We start from the raw sequence: 21,136 nt of genomic DNA, 5'->3' as shown, positions 1-21,136 counted from the left end.
CTTCTTTCCCTCTGTCCCAACCCTACTTACTTATTCTATCCCTCCATCCCTCCTCTCTCTCAAATAAATAAGCCTTAAAAAAAAAAAAAGAATGGATTTTGTGTTACTATTACAGGAGACAAAGACGAGTGTTATATACTGATAAAAGGATTAGTTCAAAAAGAAAATTTAACAATTATAAAAATTATAAGCAGCAAGCATCAAAGCCCCAAGTGTATTAAACAATGACAGAATTTGAGTGTTCTGACTTTGTTAACATTTGTTAAGTAAAGCACAGGATGCCAGATGGTGATCCACAGTTCCACAACAGACCACAAGAGAAATTGAAATACAGGAGTTTATTATTCACAGGTCCTGGAAAAAGGACATGACATGCCTTCAGAAGCCACATGGGGTGGTCAAAGCATAACACAGTGAGACAGGACCTGGGGCACATGCCTTTTTTAGGGTGCATAGGTGGAGTGCTTGCTGTTTTAAACTCCTGAGCTAAGACTGGACTGGTCAATTCATACTCAAAGAGCAAGGTTTTGGTAAGCTGCATGGGGTTCTTATCTAAGTGATGCACAAGGCACACAGACCCTGGGAGACAAGAGATTCTATTGATGAGAAGGACTGTTGAGGAGTCTTATCAGGAACTTACATGTTTGTGACTGTGACTGCTCTCTAGCTCATGCACTTGCACAAGGGGGCTAATGTCAGTTTAAGGTTCTACAGGTTACTTGGCCAGACTAAATGGATGCTGAGGCAACAACACCATGCAGTGGCTTTGCTAAATTCTCAACATTCTAGAAAATCTTTAACTAATCTAGTTATGAGAAATACTTCAGACAAATTCCAGTAGGGTCAAATACCTGACCAGTACTTTTCAAGTTGTGAAGGACAGTCTGAGAAGGATCTGAGAAACTGTCACAGACAAGTAGAGCTTAAGACACAAAAAAATAAAAGTAATGTGGTGTCCTGGGTATAGTTCTGTACCAGAAAAAGGCATTAAGTTAAAACTAAGAAAAACTGCATAAATGATGGACCCTACTAAATAATAATGTGCCAATACTAGTTCATTAATTGTGATGATGTACCAGATTTTATGAGATATTAAAATTGAGTAACCTGTTTGATAAGAATTCTTTGTACCAGCTTCTTAATTTTTCTCTACAATAAAAAAATGGATACCCTCACAAAAGTATTTGGACTTGTCATTGGAATTCCATGTCACTATATATTCAAACAGTAAGTGCCTAGTCATGTTGTAAGGAATGTTTGGCTCTTAACATAAATTTCATATTATCTAAACTTGCCCCTGCAATATTGGAAGATGGCTTTTAGTCAAATAAACCTATTCACTAAGATATTATGGATTAATGGACTAGTTCTGTAAAATGCTTATTCTAGTTTGGTCTCATGAGGATACCATATAAATTTTTGTCATAATTATTTACTCAGGCTGGTCTTTTAACCTGATAAAGCTATAGACTATTAGTTTGAGCTTTAAAAGAAAGTACTATAGAATATCTACAGAATTATCAATTCAAAATCACTTTATCACTTCTATTGATAGAAAAAAGAAAGAAATAATAAATGTCTTTGCTTATTACTAACAGACATATGCTTTAACTGAGTTTGTTTTGGTTTCATGATAATATATAAGCAGGATATTCAAATTGATTTATTTGCATATATATTTTGAAATAATTATTTCATGGATACTGAAGTTATTTCTGGAAACTAAAAGATATTTTGAATACTAAATTACAGCCTTTGGTAAATACATTTTAATTTACTTTTTAATACTGGGATATAGTACTAATTTAATATGATTAACTTTTACCAGGTAAAAGAAGACTTTCTTGGTTGAATGTAGATATTAATTGTGCTGACTTGTGTGTTTCTTTCTTTTACCCTTTAGGCTATACTTTGGAGGTATAAGTTTTCTCAGCTTAAAGGTTCTTCAGATGATGGCAAGAGCAAAATCAAATTTTTGTTTCAGAATCCAGATACTAAGCAGATTGAAGCAAAGGTAAATCTAAATTCATCATATAAACCACCATCATATAAATCAACTATATTAATGCCATTAATAAGCAAAGGAGAGAATATTTAGGAGAACAGAAGAGCAAAACCACACATTTCTGTATACTTTGGAATATTCCTCAGGAACAAAAGAATAAAATCACTTTGAGATTTTAGTGGCAAAATTTCACTGAAAGGCATAAATCAGAATAAGTTAGACAGAGCTAATTGCATTTCCTAGTTTTAATTTCTTATGAACTATATTTGTGTCACACTAAAATAATATTCTGAGAATTGAAACAGTCACTTTCTTGGTCTTTTCACATTTTAAATAATAATTTAAAATAAAAATTCTGAGTGTATTTTGCTATTATCTATATCCTCTTTGGATATGAACACAAATCCCTGAAGAAAAATATTCTTTAAACCAATTGATGTTTTCCTCATGTTATTTTATGTTAATAAAATGGTTAAAAGAATGAATTTTTTGCTTTGCTCATGCAAATATTTTCAATATTCTGAAATATATTAACTATGTTGCTTTAAACTCATCAGAAAGTTTCACTACCTTTATTTTTATTAATACATATATTTGTATATATTCAGAATTTAAATTAATTATTCTACAATGAAATTCACAATAATAATGTTTAGGGTAGAATAAACTATAAATATTATTCCAGTGTGGAAGAAAGGATAAATAATAAACACCAAAGTGGAAAATTAATTGTATGGAAATGCAAACCCATATATAATTTTCCAACTCTGGACTAAAATTAGCATAATTCTATTACATTCCAATACTTATTAAATTCAGGTGTTGAGATTAGTCTGAGTCAAATCCTTCCAAGGAATGGCCTTCTCTGACATCCTATACACATCTCCTATAACACTGCTTTAAATCTACATCAGAGCCTCTCATTCTTTTAACAAGTTGACTTTTTTTTTACCTTATATTTCTGTTCATGCTTGTCCCATAACCTTTCTCCATAGCTTTTTGTTTGAATTTCTCTGTGTATACTCCATTTTTGCCTTAGGTTTATCTTTGGACTTGCCTGACTACCTCTGCCTGTGGTTGTTTAAAGAGGGAACTGTGGATATAATCCCTTTCTGCTGGTTCTTTTCCTGATGCATTTCTCTAAAGCATCGGTGTTACATGTGGTCTTGCTTTATATTTGTCTCCCATCAATTTAGACATATAGCATCATCATTTCACCCACTCCCTTTATCTAACTTACTTCATAATTTTCAATTCTAAAATAATAATAATAATGAATTTTCAATTCTACATTTCCATCACTGGCTTCTCCCTAAATATAGGTGTCCCCAAAACAGGGACAGGAACATCTTTGTATATTATATAACTCTTCTAAGTTTTTGTATACCATAATATTGATAACCATCCTGCATGGAAATTGTTCACTAGCAGTCTTCCTTCACTGGATTAAGAACTTTTAAGCACAAAATATATGTCTTACAACATCATATTCCTAAGGCCTAGACTGATGCTTGCCTGGGAGCAAGATAATTTTTTAAATTACACTAGATCATTGTTTAACAGTTGAGATTGTAAGCACTTTTCTCAACATTTTATTATGAAAAATTTCAAGCATACAGTATACTTTAAGTAATTTACAGTAAACGCCCTCTACACACTAAACTCTATAATTCACATTGCTCTATACTTCTTTATCACATATCTATGTATCCATCCCTTTCTCTGTACCTCAATCCATCTTATCTTGACACATTTTGAAGTAATCACAGACATCAGCATGATATTAAGTAATTTTCAAAATGTGTTTGTGGGATGTTGTCTTTGTCCCTCTAATTCCAAATTTCTCATTCATTGTTTTTGGACAGTTCCTCAAATTTATAGTTGTTTTTGATAGTTGACAGTTGTATACTTTTAATTGCATAATCTAAATAAATAATAAATAATTATAACTACTGAAAAATAATTTTAGTAAAACACCAAAATTCCTCAGCAAGCGAAAGCATTATATTTTAGTCCATAGATTTTTAAAAGTATTTCATTTTATAAAGTAAGTTGTATATATACAATTTTGACAAATTAGCAGAGAGCTAAAGCATGAAACAATTTGATATGACTGATAGTTTATAAATATTTAGTAAAAATAGAATTTTATCTGATTTCTCACATCATTTGTTTAAACATTCTTATAATAGAGAAGAAATGACATAGCTTCAAAAATAATCAAAGACATAAAATTCCATGTTATTTGAAGAAAATTTTATCTTACCTAGAAAGATCGGCCTTCTTATGGCTTAGATCAACATAAAAGAGATCAAAATGACAATTTCTACTCATAGTGTTTTGAGAAATATTTGGAAAGCTGTGTGTCAAGAGATCTCCATGCACTTTTATAAGTACACTGTAAAACTTTTGTGATTTTTGAGAACAATTTCTGAATATTTTCTTTATAATCATTAATGTGTGAAAAATTTACTTTTAAGTTAAACATAAAGGACACATTGGTGAATAAAGATATGAAGAAAATAAGTTATTACTTCACTTGTCCTAGGTTTAAGTAAATAAAGCAAAACTAAACAAATATCAATTAAAATTTTTAAAAGCCTATAATGCAGTTTATCTTTATGTGATCCTTACCATTACCTAATTTTTATACAAGTCATTGTCCTATAGTAGTAAGAATATGAGCTTAGTAGTTAACAAACTCTGGCTTCCACATATAAATATGATCTTTGTTATCTAGGGTGAGTTATCTAAGTTCAGGCTAAGAATACTCCAGTGCAAGATGAAGGTTTTTGTAATAATAAGAGCATGTGTGCTCTTCTCAGGAGACGAGAATACCAACATACTTCTGTTACACGTTCATAAATATCCTAAAATTGGCAGAAAGTTACAGGTAGAGAAAAAGTAGAAAGGGAATTTTTGCCATCAGCCTAAAAGTAAAAAGATGGAATCAATGCACAGAAGAACCCATAACCCAAAAATGGTTCAATTAAATTATTCCCACTCAAGAGGTTTTCCATGTATACAATATGAATGAGTAGGGAGTGAGAATGAACACTGGTTCAATTGTCAGGATGATTATTTGGAAACTCTCTTTGATTTCATGGGCTAGTCAATCCCTCCTTTCCCATGAGCTTTTGTTGAGGTAGAGATAATAGGGGTTTATAAGGGGTTAATAAATCATCCTCAGCAACCATCCAAGACAAGTACCCTAAAACAGGATATATATTAATCCCCTCAGAATGCTTAGAAAGACTTGCAAGTAATTTTTAAAAACTAGTTCTTATGAACTAGAATAGTGATTTTTATGAAATGTGAATATCACATTTAAAAGAAAAACTCTATAGCAGAATAGAAACAGCTAAAGCTGGAAATTATAGCTAAAGATTCTCTCAAAATGCAGTAGCATAAAATATGGAAAATATAAGATGAAAGATAGTTGTATGAATCCACTACTGGAACAACTAGCATTCAAGATGAGTAGAAAAGGGTAAATAAAGGAGAGAGAAAAATAGAAAATTTACCCCCAAAATTCCCTAAAATTGAATATGTACTTCCACTTTCAGAGTAAAAGGGAAACTGAGTTCTGATTAGTTAAAAAAAATCAGTAAATCAATAAATCACACTCCAAAACTTTCAAAATCCAAGGGTACATCAAAAATATAAATGATCCAGAGGGGAGTGTCTTGTGGAATAGTGGATAGATGGTCTCCGTGAACCTACCCTCCCTCAAAAACAGTGGAAATGCCTGCAAAGCAATCGAAACCAAGCATCTGTTTTCAAGCACCCTAAAAGTTAGCCAAATTGACAAGAATGAAAAATAACCAAAATTACAGAATGAACGGAGAATTATCTCTGCAAGAGAAACTACTGGACCCCATTCAGTAACATAATGGGGTTCATCTTAAAGTTTTAATTTAAAAATATTCAAATACTCCTCCCTTCCCAGACAGTGGCTTTATAGACAAAAGCCAGTATCATTGCAGAAAATTGAAAGGTCTGACCTCATCCAGAGCAGAGTCAGTAATTTGGTTTACTTTGCAGCTTCCTGAGAATTCTCTATTCTTATTGTGGTGGCTATGTGACTCAGAGCTTAGCTCAGCAAGGGGAGGGGAAAAAAGAGAAGAGGGGATCTACCCCAGGACATAACTAGAGTACTGGCAAACTGCTGGCAACATCTTGACTACCTAAGCTTTAAGTTTTAAGTGGAACAAACTAAAGCCTGGCCTGGAATTTAAAAGAAAATCTCTTAGAAAACCAGGAAATGATTGTCAATTTAGGAAAAACTCTGATTCTTGGAGATTTGTGGGGATATGTGCATGCCCAAGAAAGGAAAAGGCACCAGTTGCTTAACTCTGAACTGGAGACCACACACAGGGAGGAGATTAGTTAATTTTGTTTTGGAAATGTCCTGAAATTGGAACATGTGCCTTCATGTGCAGATTTCCTTGGTAAAGAATAACAGACTTATAGGTAACACATAAGTTGGCTGACCCAGATGTGACCAAGGGGCAGCTAGGCTTAAAAATTTAAAAAGAAAAAATAGAAAAAAGGTAAAACAAACTAACAGAGAACTTAGTTATCAACACACTACAGGGAATACAAATTCTATAGAATTAATGCAAAACAGTGCCAAACAAAGAAAGAGCAATAAGAAAATCAACAACAACAAAACACCAACAGTAAACCTCTAGAAAGTGGCAGAATCTAAAACCAAAGTTGTTACAAGATATTATCTAAAATATATAGTTTCCATCAAAGCAGAAAAGTATGTACAATAAACAGAATAAATACCAACAAACAGATTATGTCTTGAATGGGGTTCAGATTTTGGATTCAGTAGTAAAAGGCTTTATTTAAATTTTTATTTATTTACTCGTAAGAGACACAGAAAGAGAGGCAGAGACACAGGCAGAGGGAGAAGCAGGTTCCCTGCAAGGAGCCCAAAGTGGGACTCCATCCTAGGACCTTGGAATCATGCTCTGAGCCAAAGGCAGATAATCAACCATTGAGCCACCCAGGTGCCCCAGAAAAAGACTAAATCAGATATAATGAATATGTTTAAATTACTAAAGAAAGCAATGTCTAAAGAGTTAAAGGAAAATATGACAATGGTGTCTTAATCAAATAGAAAGTAACAATAGAGAGGTTATATAAAAAATAGAGTATCTGTAGTTGACATACTTATTAACTGAGATGAAACATTTACTAATGGGACTGAGTAAGATTTGAGTTGGCAGAAGAAAGAATCAATAATCTTGAATATAAGCCAATAGACATTATCCTATCAGAGCAACAGAAAAATGGCAAAGAGTAGTGAAAAATGACCAGGATCTCAGAAACCTGTGGCATGCTGGCAAACATACCTGCATACATATAAAGAGAATTCAATAAGTGAGTTAAAAGACAAATAGAAAGAGACAGAAATATATTAGAAGAAATAATAGTTGAAAACTCAAAATAGATAAAAAAGTAATCTACACATTCAGTAATTCAGTGGGCAAAATATGTGAAGGGAAGTAAGAGATACAAGTTTCTAGTAATGGAATGAATAAGTCATGAGAATAAAAGATATGGCCTAGGGAATATAGCTAATGATATTTTAATAACATTGTATGGTAACAGATGGTAGCTACACTTGTGGTGAGTTTAGCATAATGTACAGACTTGTTGAATCACCATGTTAAACACCTGAAACTAATGTCACACTGTTTGTCAACCATCAACTATACTAAAAAAAAAAATCGTACTCTAAGTAGAATAGATTCAAAGAGAACTATATTCAGACTTACCATAGACAGTATCATGAAGATCAAAGGCAAAGAGAAGATCTTGAAAGCAGCAGAAGAAAAGGAAGTATCACATACATGGGATCATCAATAATACTAACAGATGTAAATAATAATAATAATAATATTAACAGTTGATTTATTATTAGAAACTAGTAGGCAGTGAGATAATATCTTCAAAGTATTGAAAAAAGACTGTAAAAAGACAATTGTGTGAAGCAATAATTATAAAATTGTATTGATGTACTTGAAATGTATATGTAATTTGCATGACAAAAATATTAAAAGGGGAAGTGAACAGAGGCTGTAGTTGGAGCAAAATTTCTTCTAAGTAATAGAAATTGAATTAGTATTAATAAGAACTAGATTGATTTAAATTAAGATATTAGTACTAATCCCAACAGAAATCATTGACAAAATAAAATTATGTAATAAAAGAAGCAAAAGGAATTAAAAATCTGCATTAGAGAATTTCTGTTTAAGACAAAAGAAAGCAGGAATCAAAAAACAGAGGAACAAAAGACCTAATAAACAGGAGAAAAATAAGTAAAATGGCAGATGAAAATCCTCCTTTTACAGTGAATTGCTTTAGATGTAAAAAGTTTAAATAGAGATTGAAAAAAAACATTGTTCAATTAAATGCTGTCTATAAGGTAGAGATTTAAGGTAGAGATTGAAAAAGAAACATTGTTCAATTAAATGCTGTTTATAAGAGGCACGATTTATATTCACAGATTATAAAAAAATATGCCACATATATACCATAGAAGCAATAATAAAACAGAACTAAATAGCTACATAAATATCAGACAAAATAGACTTCAAACAATAATTATTAATTGAGAAAAACAATAGTTGTTAATTGAGAAAAAAAGGACATTTTATAGTGATGAAAAAGTGAATTTGTCAGAAAAAACATAGGAATTGTAGATATACATGTGCCTAATAATATTAGTTCAAAAGCACGAAGCAAAAGCACATAAAATTGAAGGGAGATGTAGACAAAAATTATAGGAAACTTCAACATCTCATTTATAATTATGGATGGAACAACTGGGAAGAAGATAAATGAGTAAAGAGAATACTTGAAAAACAAGAAAGCAGTTAATTTGAGCAGACATCTATAGGACATTCCACCCAAGAGTAGCAGAATACATTTTTTTTCAAGTACTTATAGAATGTTTTTCAGGATAGACCTGATGCTATGACATACAAAAATCTCATACCTCCAAAAGGATTAAAATAATATAAAATATATTTTCCATTAAGTATGAGATTAAATTACAATAAAGAACAGAAGAAATTGGGGAACTTTGGGCAGCCCCGGTGGCACAGCGGTTTAGCGCCGCCTGCAGCCCGGGGCATGATCTGGAGACCCTGGATCGAGTCCCGCGTCAGGCTCTCTGCGTGGAGCCTGCTTCTCCCTCTGCCTATGTCTCTGCCTCTCTCTCTCTCTCTCTCTCTGCATCTCTACGAATAAATAAATAAAATCTTAAAAAAAAAAAAGAAAATTGGGGAACTTCATAAATGCAGTTGATTCTTGTTATTTGTGATATTTATGTTCTACAAAGTCATCATGAACAGTAATTCAGCAAATACTGAAATATTGCTCCCAGAGGAAATACAGGGCTGAGTTCCTGCAAGTCACAGCATTTTCATTAATTAATTAATGTATAACTTTGTTTTATGTGAGTTTTTGTTTAAAGACAACTTATTTAATATTACTGTAGAGTCTTTAACATTGAATTCACAGTCAGGAGCACTATAACTCATCTCTAGACAAAGCTTATCCAACATATGTATTTTATCTTTAAGTATATTACAATGTTCTTCCTTAAAAAGATGTTTAAAATTTATTCATTTGAGAGAGAGAAAAAAGAAAGAGCAGAGCAAGCGAAAAAAAAAAAAAATGAGTAGGGGGTGAGGGGCAGAGGAAGAGGGAGAAGTATGTGAGCTTGATCTCAGGACCCTGGGATCATGACCTGAGATGAAGGCAGACACTTAACCAACTGAACCACCCAGGGGCTCCTAATAAATATACTGAAAAGAAAAGACTTTTTTGTACACATTTTACAGTATGAGAGCTGAAACAAGGAGTATCACCTTGTTTGACCTCTGCTGGGAAAGTGCATGGTGTGTTACTAAAATTTTTCACTGCCAAATATATATCCACAAAGACTATGAAAACACCATGAATAGTGGTTTTGGAATTAAAAATAAATGTTAACAAGTAGGTAAATTTGCAAATACAGAATCCACAAATAATGAAAATCGAATGTATGTGATGGAGAAAAGGAAAACTCTTAAACTGTCTGTGAGTCTAAGGTTAAATTACAAGAGATATTAGAAAATATTTTGAGAGAAATGAAAACAAAAACAATCTTAAAATTTATGAAATGCAGATAGGTCAATGATCGAGGAAAATTCATATCTATAAATGTGTATATTAAAAAAGAAAGACTCAAATCAGCATGCTAAATTTTCATGTAAAGAAATAGATAAAACTAAATTCCTGCACAGGGCCTGATTCTCCCTCTGCCTGTTCTCTGCCTCTATCTCTGTGTCTCTCATGAATAAATAAATAAAATCTTTTTTTTTTTTTTTTTAAAGAAAAGACTCAGCTTGCTAAAATCATGAATGAAAGAAAGGACATCATTCCTGGTGAAAGAGATTAAAAAAAAATACAGAAGCAACTTTATACCAACCAACTAGATAACTTAGATGAAAGGATGAAATTTATAGAAAGACACAGAACATGAAGTGTGACTCTAGGAGAAATAATAAATTGGTTAGATACCCTGGAAGTAGAGATTGAATTAATAATTTGAGGACTTCCCATAAAGAAAATGACTTTACTAATGAACAAAATACTAACAACTTTATTATACAAAATATTATAGTATTAATATTATTAATACTAATACAAATGAAATCCAGCAATGTTTTAAAAGAATTATAAAAGCTGTGACCAAGTTGGATTTATTACAAGAATACATGATTGATTTATGAAACCCAAATCAATCAGTGTGATACACCATATTAGTAGAATTTAAAATACATGTATTGTCTGAGTAAGTACAGAAATACAGAAATTTCACAAGCCCAAAATCCTTTCATAATAAAAACACTCAATGTAGGAAGAGAAGGAAAATTCTTCAATCTAATAAAGAGTATCTGTGAGCATCATATGTAATGATAGGAATAAATGTTTTTCTGGTAAAGAAAGAAATGGTAGGAATAAATGTTTTTCTGGTAAACAAAGAAGTCTGCTCTTACCACTCCTACTCAACATTGTGCCAAATGGTCTCACCAGGACAATTAGGCAATAAAAAGAAATAAAACTACCTCAGTGCATACACGTTAATCTTGTATATTGAGATTAAACACAGAACACTCTGAATATTTTCACTAATGATTTCAGCAATGTTGCACTATACAAACCCAACATACAAATATCAATTCTATTTATATATACTAGCCATGAACTTAAAAAAACCAATTCTATTTATAATAACATCTAAATTAATGAAATAGGAAAATATAATCAAAAGAAGCTCAAACCGAGATACCTGGTGGCTCAGGAGTTGAGTGTCTGCCTTCAGCTCAGGGATGGAGTCCCACATTGGGTTCCCTGCAGGGAGCCTGCTTCTCCCTGTGCCTGTGTCTCTGCCTCTCTCTCTGTGTCTCTCATGAATAAATCAATAAGATCTTTAAAAAAAAAAAAAAAGTTCAAACTTGTATACTGAAAATAATATAATATTGTTACAAGAAATTTAAAAGATTTGAATAAAGGGAAAGATGGCTTATATTCATTATTTGAAATGCAATATTGTGAAAAAAACCATTTCTTCCTAAATTAGACAACACATTCAATAAAAACCCAATCACAAAATCCAGCTGCTTTTATCATGGAAATTGACAAGCTAATCTTAAAATTTTATGAAAATGCAAAGTATCCAGATTAGATGGGATTCCAAACACCTGTCCATGATGTGTGTGTATATGTGTATTTTTTATTTCATTAAAATTAAGAATTTTGTGTGTCAAGAGACCCTCAAAAGCTAAAACATAACCTACAAAGTGAGAAAAAATACTGTTTCTTGATTCTTGGACTACTAATCAAACTTATCTTTCATGTCTTCTAAAGTGATAAGAACACAAACTGGAAAAAATATTGGCATTTTTCCTTGAAAACAACATGCTTATAGAAAATTGCATTTGAAATGCACATGAAAAAATATAATAATTTAACAAAAATCAAACTCTACTGATTCTCACAAGACCACAGTTATAGATAGTGCATAATCAAGATTTATGTTTATTTGAGTGTTTCTGATTTCACACAGTGATGAGTGATTGAGGGTGTAAGCAGACGCTGCTAGGCATTTTAGCAGAAAAGATGTTTATTCTTAGACAGAAGGTATAAAGCACTGAAGTTTTTTCATGCAGATTTATTGCTTAGTATTATAAAACTATTACTACACATTCAAATAGTAGTATAGCCATTACCAAACCCTTTCATTGTGGAATATAAATTCCAAGAAGCTATAAAGATGATACAGAAATACTCTATACACTCTTCATCCTGTTTCACCCAATAGTTAAGTCTTATGTAGCTGTAGTATGATGTAAAAAATAGGAATTTGGCATTTGTGCAATATGGTAACAGATATGCATTTGTAGAACCATTTCCATGGTCAAGATACAGGACTTCCTTCATTATGTTGATGCATCTCTCACTTCTACCATTTCTAAATCCTAGAAACGACTAATCTGCTTTTTATTTCTATAATTTTGTCATTTTGAGATTATATAAATTAAAACATGCGGTATGTGACATTTTGAGATTGACTTTTTTCACTCAGCATAATGCCCTTGAGATCTGTCCAAATTGCTGTGTTTATCAATAGCTTATTCTTTTTTGTTGCAGAATAGTATTCCACGATATGGATATCTGCATTTGTTTAACCATTTACCTGTTGAAGGACATTTGCTTGTTTCCAGTGTTTAGTTATTGCAAATAAAGCTGTTATGAACAATAGTGTGAGATTTAATTTCTCTGGGATGTGCAGGAGCACAGTTGTTCAGGGGTATGGGAAATGTTGAGAGTGGCTGTAATGTTTTACATTTCTAATAGCAGTGTATGAGGAATCCAGTTTCTCTTCATCCTCACCAGCATTTGGAATTGTGATTACTTTTCTATATATGAGGCTTTATTAGATATGTTGTTTGCAAATATTTTCTTCCAAAGATCCTTCATCTTAAATGTTATCTTGCAGAGAAAGTTTTAAAATTTTCATAAACCCCATTTGTAAATTATTTCTTTCATATATTATGCTTTTGATGTCATGTCACGAATTCTTCAACACATCCCAGGTTTCAAAGATTTTTCCCCTATGCTATCTTCAAATTTTATTATAGGCTAGGAGCACCTGGGTGACATGGTCAGTTAAGTATCTGACTCTTAGTTTCCACTGGGGTGGGGATTTTAGGGCTAGGAGAGTGAGCCCACATGGGGCTCCCGCCTGAGTAGGGAGTCTGCTACTGTTTCTCTTTCTCTCTCCCTCTGCCCCTCCTCCATATGCACACACTCTCCTTCACTCTCTCTCTCTCTAAAAATAAATAAACAAGTCTTAAAAACAAGTTATATAGGCTTGCCATTTAAATATATGATACATCTGAGTTCATTTTCTTTCCTGTAAGCTGTGAGGTTTAACTGATTTTCACTGTTTTGTCTATAGATACCCAATTTTTCAGCAACATTTGTTGTAAAGACTATTTTTCCTCAATTGGATTGCTTATACAGCTTTGTCAAAAATCAGTTGGTCATACTTGTATGGTGTTATTTCTTGGTTTATGTACCTCTTTGTGAATATCTTATGATCCTGAATACATTAACTGTATAATAATACTTGAAATCAAGAAAAGTGATTCCTTCTATTTTATTCTCATTTTTCACAATTGCTTTAGCTATTCTAGTCCCTTTGTCTTTCCATAGACATTTTATAATTGCCTTATCTGTATCTATGAATAAACTCACTAGTATTTTGATAAGGATGGTATAAAACATATATAAATCTGAAAAGAATTGACATACTATATTGATTTCTTAAAGCAGTGAAAATTACTTTCCTATTTCTTATCTTTTTTATTTAATGATTCTGCAGTGTGTACTTTTCATTGAACAAATTCCAGGCATGTGTCATTAGATTTACATTTAGCAAAATCATTTTTTAAGGGACTATAATTGGTGTTGTTTTTCAAAATTTTGTTTTTCGATTATTAATGTTACAATATAGAAATATAATTAATGTTTTCACACTTACGTTGTATCCTGATTCCAGCATAAATATACCTACTAGTTCTACATGTTTTTTGTTTTTGTTTTTAAGATTCTTTAGATTTATCTACATAGATCATTAAGACATGCAAATTAAAGAAAGATATTTTCTTCTGATCTGTATCACATTGCTTTCATTTTTTTGCCTATTGTATTAGCTACAAATTTAAATACTATATTAATATGAGTGGTTACTGTGGACATTCTCTGCTTTCCTTATTTTAAGGGAAAGCATTTAGTCTTTCACCATTAAGTATGATATTAGCTTAGGGCTTTATTTTTTTTCCCCCTCAGGTTGAGTTCTCCTCTGTTTCTATTTTTCTGAAATTTTTCATTGTGAATGGGTATCAATTAATATGATCATGTAATGTTTTTAGCTTATTAATATGCTGGGATATAGTAATTGATTTTGAAAGGTTGAATCAATCTTACATTCCTAGAATAAACCTTACTGATAATGATGTGTAATTCTTTACATATGTTGATGAATCACATTTGTAGATTTTTAAGTATTTTTGCTCTTATGTTCATAAGAGATATTGATTTTTAAAGTTATTTGGTGTTTTTGTTTGTTTTTATACTGGGTTTTGTATCAGGACAAAACTATCTTATAAAATGAATTTGGAATGTTTCCTTCTCTTCTATTTTCTGGAAGATACATGTAGAATTGTTGATTATTCTTTAAAGTCTTGGTAGAATTCTCCAGTGGAAATATCTGGGCCAGGAGATTTCCTTTTTGAGATTTTTATGATCTGTTATTCTCAAATGGGTTGTGGTAATTTTTACTTTTCAAGGATTTGGTCAATTCTACCAAAATTGTCAAATTTATGTTTGTAGACTTTCTTATAGTATTTTCATAATTCTTATTTCTTTGTTTCACCTTATTTCAGTATTTCACTTTGAACTCTGTAGATTTTATAAAGATATACCTCTTTCATTCCTGTGATTAAATCATGCCTGTTCTCTTTTGTTAGTCTTCCTAGAAAAATTACAAAGAACCAAAATTATTTTCTCATTGATTTTTTCTGAGAGTTCTATAATCAATTCTGTAAATTCTACTCTTAGTTCTATTAATTTGCTTTTTTCTGGTTGCTTTGATCTTATGTTGCTCTTATTTTTCTAATTTCACAAAGATCATTGATTTGACACTTCCTTATTTCTAATACAAATATCTAATTCTATAATTTCCTTCTTATCACAGCATTTACTGCATTCCATAATTTTTTATAAATTGCATTTCTTTTTACTTTTATTTTATTTATTTATTCATGAGAGACACAGAGAGAGAGAGAGGCAGAAATACTGACAGAAGGAGAAGCAGGCTCCTCTAAAGGAGCCTGATGTGGGACCTGATCCCTCAACCCCAGGACCACCCCCTGAGCCAAAGGCAGAGGCTCAACTGCTGAGCCACCCAGGCATCTTGATAAATTGCATTTCTATTTTAATGCATTTCTGTTTTTAATTTCCTTGAATCAAGGTTTCTTCTTTGATCAATGTAATTTTTTTAGAAGTGTAATATTTAGTTTCTATGTATTTTGGGATTTTCTTTTATCTTTCTAGAATTGATTTCTGGTCTGATTTACTTGCTCAGAGAACATAGTCTATGATTTCACTTTTTTTTTTTTTAATTAGTTGACGATTTCTTTATGGCCCAGTTTATAACCTCATTATGGCTTGGCAAGAGTAGGAGTCTAGATCTTTGCTGGTGGGAATGCGAGTAAGGACAGTTTTTCTGTAGCATTTGTCCAAAGTAGAATAATTAATGGACCACATTTTCTGGCTGGCTAGACTGCCCTTTTTCAGGTTATACAGCTAGAGAGAACAGATATTTGTTGTTTTTGTTTGTTTGTTTGCTTTGGGTTTTTGTTTTTTTCATTTGTTTGTTTTGCCTGTAATCACTGGTGTTTCTGGGTTTAAAGCTGTCCACTCTCTTGTTTGGAATGTATGATGCAAAAACAAAAACTCAGAGTACTTACCATGGTATTAGTCCTCAGTTCCTTAGGTCTCTGGATTGCTAGCCTATCTGCCCTCTCCTCCTCTTTTGGAATGTCCTGTTGTTTGTTTTACCTCCAGAGCTTTTTATTACACTTAGGATAAATGGAAACATATATCTATTTCACCATCCTAAAAGTAGGACTATAAATTTTAAAGTCCATTAATGCCACATCTAAAGAAATACAATGTCCTAGTAAGTCTGATTCTTAGTTTATCACCTTTCATAACTCCAATGAAATAATGACAGAAACATAACAAAAATTCAACAGTGAAAATTTTGTTATGGATATGGCTATTATTATGGCAATAACAAACAAGGAGATTGAATTAGTGATCAAAAACCTCCCAACAAAGAAAAAACCCAGGATCAAAAGGATACATAGGAGAATACTGACACACATTCAAAGAAGACTTAATATTGACCCTTTTTAAACTCTTACAAAATTGAGGAGGAAACATTCTCAAAATGATTTTATTAAAACCCACAGCTAACATCATAGTGAATATGGAAAAACTGAAAGCATTTCTTCTAAGATCTGGAATGAGGCAAGGACTCCCGCTTATACCACTTGCTATTCAAAGTACTGAAAGTGCTAGCCAGGCAATTAGGCAAGGACAGGAAATAAAAGACATCTAAATTAGAATCAAAGAAGTAAAATTATTTCTGTTTGCAGATGACATGATAATATGCATAAAAAACCTGAAAACACACACAAAAAATCACTAAACCTATAAATTCAGTGAATTTGTGTAATATAAAAACGACATAAAAGTCTGACATAGATACACCTGGGTGGCTCAGTTGATTGAGCCTTTGCATCATGCTCCCTGCTCAGTGGTGAGTCTGCTTCTCCCTCTGCCTCTCTCTACTTGTGCTAGTGCTAGCTCTCTGTCTCTTAAATAAACAAATAAAATCTTTAAAAAAAGTCAGTATCATAAATATACACTAACAACTTATCTGAAAGAGGAATTAGGAAAACAAATCTATTAACAATAAAAACAAAAAGAATACATTACTTAGGAATTAAATTAAAGAGATGAAAGATTGTATACTGAAATTTCTAAAACATTGATCAAAGTTCTAAAAAACACAAATAAATGGATAGACACCCCATGTTTATGAAATGGAATAATTAATATTGTTAAAATATTTATATTACTCAAAGTGATCTGTGGATTCAACGCAATACCTATCAAAATCACAATGATATTTTTAAAAAAAATATAAAAAAATCTTAAATTTATATGGATTCACAAGACCCCAAGTAGCCAAAGCAATCTTAAGTAAAAGGAATGCTATAGTATCACATTTCCTAACATCAAATTATATTACAAAGCTATAGTAACCAAAACAGTATGGTGCTGGTAAATATAAACATATATATCAATGAATAGAATACAGATTCCAGAAACAAACCTTCACATTTATAATCTACTGCTCGGGCAGCCTGGGTGGCTCAGTGGTTTAGCGCCACCTTCAGCCCAGGGCCTGATTCTGGAGACCCAGCATCGAGTTCCACGTCAGGCTCCCTACATGGAGCCTACTTCTCCCTCTGTCTGTGTCTCTGCCTATCTCTCTCTTCTGTGTCTCTCATGAATAAATAAATAAAATCTTTATTAAAATAAAAGAAACTTACAAATATTTATATATATATACACACCTGCTCATTGACAAGGGTTCCAAAGGCACACAATGTAAGGATACATTCTTCAAGAAGTGATGCTGGGAAAACTAGATACATGCAAATGAATAAAGTTGCATCACTATCTCACAGCATACATAAAAAGTAACACAGAGGATTAAAGACTTAAATGTAAGACCTGAAACCATAAAACTACTGAAAGAAAACCTAAACGAAGAACTTCTTGACATCAGTCTTGGTAAACAGTTTTTGGATAGGACATCAAAAATATAGGCAACAAAAGCCAAGATAGACAAGGGGGGACCACATCAAGCTAGAAGGCTTCTGTACAGCCAAGAAAATAATCAAGAAAATGAAAGGCAATCTACAAAAGGGAAAATCATTTGCAAAGAATATATCTAATAGTGAATTAATATCCAAAATATATAAGGAACTCATACAGCTCAATACCAAAAATACAAATAACTCTATTTATAAATGGGCAGAGGTACTAACAGACACTTCTCAAAAGAAGAAATTTAAATGACTAACAGTTGTATGAAAAGATACTCAACATCACTAATCATTAGGGAAATCTAAATCAAAATCATAATGAGACATGACCTCACACCTATTAGAATGGCTATTATCAAGAAGAAGCAAAAGATAACAATGTTGGCAAGAATGTGGAGAAACGGCAACCCTTGTGCACTGCTGGGGGCAATCTAATTGGGATAGCCAATATGGAAAACACTATGGACATTTCTCAAAAAAATTAAATAAGATTATCATATTATCCAGCAATCCCAATCCTAGGTATATTTCTAAGTGAAATGAAGTCTTTATCTTGAAAATACATCTGCAGTCTCATGTTCATTGCAGCATTATTCATAATATCAAAGATATGGAGCAAACCTTATTGTCCGTTGACAGATGAATGGATAAAAAAATACTATACCCACATACATTATGCTAAGTAAAATAAGCAAGACACACACACACACACAAAATAATACACGTGGCATCTACAATAGTCAACCCTGAGGCAGAAATAGAATGATGATTGTCAGAGGCTTAGGGTCAGGGAAATGAGATGTTGGTCAAAGAGTATAAAATTTCAGTTGTATGATGTGAATATAGGTCTAATACATAAAGTGATTGATAATAGTCAACAACACTATATTGTATACTTAAATTTCTCCTCTTCCCCCCCAACACAATGGTAGCTATGTAGAAGTGATATGTTAATTAGCTTGATTTTGACACTCTTTTCACAATATATACCTAAAAGCATACAATTTTATATACCAAAGATATCCCAATAAAACTACAAAGAAATAAAAAAAGTCACCCAGCATTTAAAGTACGGGACAGAAAACAAATGGTTAAATATGGAAGCTGTTTAAGTGTGTCTTTTCTTTTGAAAATGGTTTATAAAGTGATTAAATGGTTTAGACAGTAGACTCATATCTTGTCATATACAATAAATAATAAAGCAATAAAATGTGCTTTAACTTAATATTATATTGTATATTCCCAGTTTCAAGGCAAATGCATTACTACCAGTGCTTATTAAATAAGTAATATTGTTTGTTAGGAGGACATGATTGAGTTACCATATGTATGACAGAATTAAAAGTTCTACATAGTATTTAAGTTTTTGGTTGTGAAAAGGTCTCAGAGATACTGAAAAAAGTCATGTGGATTTACCTGGGAGTTGGGGAATTTACTTTGTTTTTTGTTTTTGTTTTTTGTTCTGTTATTGTTTGTGGCTACCTGAGAACAATGTCATAATGCAAAAGCCCATTATACTTTTTTTTTCTCTGAAAAGAGAAACTCATAAATTCTCACTTCATTACTCAGAAGCTTAATAAATTTGCCATCTGTTTTCCAAATCATCATTAAACTTCTCAGAAGTTTCCTAGTAGAACAAGGGAATGGCTCCCAGTTGAAGTCAGGAGCAAGTATTGCAGCTATTTGACAGTTTACCAAAAATCTCATTTTATTACTATTAGGAACTTTAAAAAGGTGGCTTACATCTGATGTTATACACACTAATATATCAAGGATTACTAACATATTCTTATAGTCATTCCTACTGAATTTTCTAACCATATATATATATTTTTTTACCACTTCTAATATCTTGTTTTTATATTTATGTACATGTAATTTTAAAATTGTAATTTGATATAATATAGCCAGACAATCTTCTGACTTCAAAACAGGTTGTCTTCAAAAAAACATTAATGAAGATTTATTCATTGAAATTCATAACAATTATTTCAAAAAGAAACACTTAAAATTTTTCCTAGCTATTTCCTAAGTATACAGCATATTAATCCCAAGTTACTTAATTTGAGATCTGGAAGCCAAAGTAAAGCTTTTATGCACAGTACAGTAAGAAAAGGAAAAAAAGCAATTGCTTTTCTATTTAGTGGAACAGTGCAGAGTATAGAAACATATTTACATTGATTTGGTCATTGAAGTCTTTTTTTTTTCCCTGAAACCATTTCCTGCTCCCAATCTCCATAGTCTCAGAGACTCTATGCTACCATGAGATATTTTTTCACAAATATTAGGTACAGTAGAACTTAAATAAGAAATCAAAGATTGACTTCCAGTAATGCCACTTTCAGCTAATCTCTATATATCTTCATTTCCTCATTATAAATTGTGGATAAAATTCCTGCCTTAACAGAGTGCTCTAGGAACAACATGTTCTGTGGTTTTGATGGTAAGGATTGAATATAAGACACAATAGATGGAACATTCTGTATGCTCATTGTCAAAGATGCCTACTAAAGAATTAATGATGTGTTAGTTTGTCTTTTGGAGAATGACTGGCAATTTATGCGAATCCATATTTAGCACTGAGGTTTCATAGATGAGGAAGTTTAATATTCACAAACCTGGGTAGGTATTTGGGATGAAGGATTTCCTCTGTATTGGAAATGAAGTATCATCTTTCCATCCTGCTTTTCACAATTTATGACATTTTTAGGCATCTGGAGTCAAAGATTTTATAAAATTCTAAGATCCTCTTCCTTTCGCTGTAAATTGTTGACAGCATCAGCTGTTTAGAGGATGGACTAAAGAAAAAATGAGGATAGAGCAGGGACACCTATTTATTAGTGCAGGTCCTGCATCTATTCATGTTTTGTAGTGTTTCATACTGTAAAATAAACTGAAGCATCAGTAAGCAAATTGCGGGGAGGGGGGTATTGAAGTAGGTTTTATGTGCGTGTGTATATAATTTACGTTACCCTTTGTTTTATCAGACATGTTATTTCAAACTATTGATTGGATTAGGAAGAGAAATATGTGATAAAGAAGATGCAGTCTTCTTTATATGCTTCTACTTTTAAAAGAACTTCTGAACTGA

General features: G+C 31.9%; 1 protein-coding gene across 6 annotated transcripts in view; it reads left to right on the top strand.

Moving 5' to 3' along the window:
• The window catches only part of SNTG1 (syntrophin gamma 1), an 818,827-nt gene that overhangs the window by 781,393 nt on the left and 16,298 nt on the right, over positions 1-21,136 (top strand). For 5 of the 6 annotated variants that reach the window (XM_077876979.1, XM_077876980.1, XM_077876977.1 and 2 more), the window contains one exon: positions 1,904-2,014. In XM_077876979.1, coding sequence (XP_077733105.1) covers positions 1,904-2,014 — 111 coding nt within the window. Of the gene's footprint in view, positions 1-1,903; positions 2,016-21,136 lie in introns of those variants that run through there. The other variant, XM_077876982.1, reaches the window with a different exon arrangement.

The sequence above is a fragment of the Canis aureus genome, chromosome 28, assembly GCF_053574225.1.
Source record: "Canis aureus isolate CA01 chromosome 28, VMU_Caureus_v.1.0, whole genome shotgun sequence".
Lineage (NCBI taxonomy): Eukaryota > Metazoa > Chordata > Mammalia > Carnivora > Canidae > Canis > Canis aureus.
Note: the sequence above shows the minus strand (reverse complement) of the source record. Positions and strands in the feature narration are given on the sequence as shown.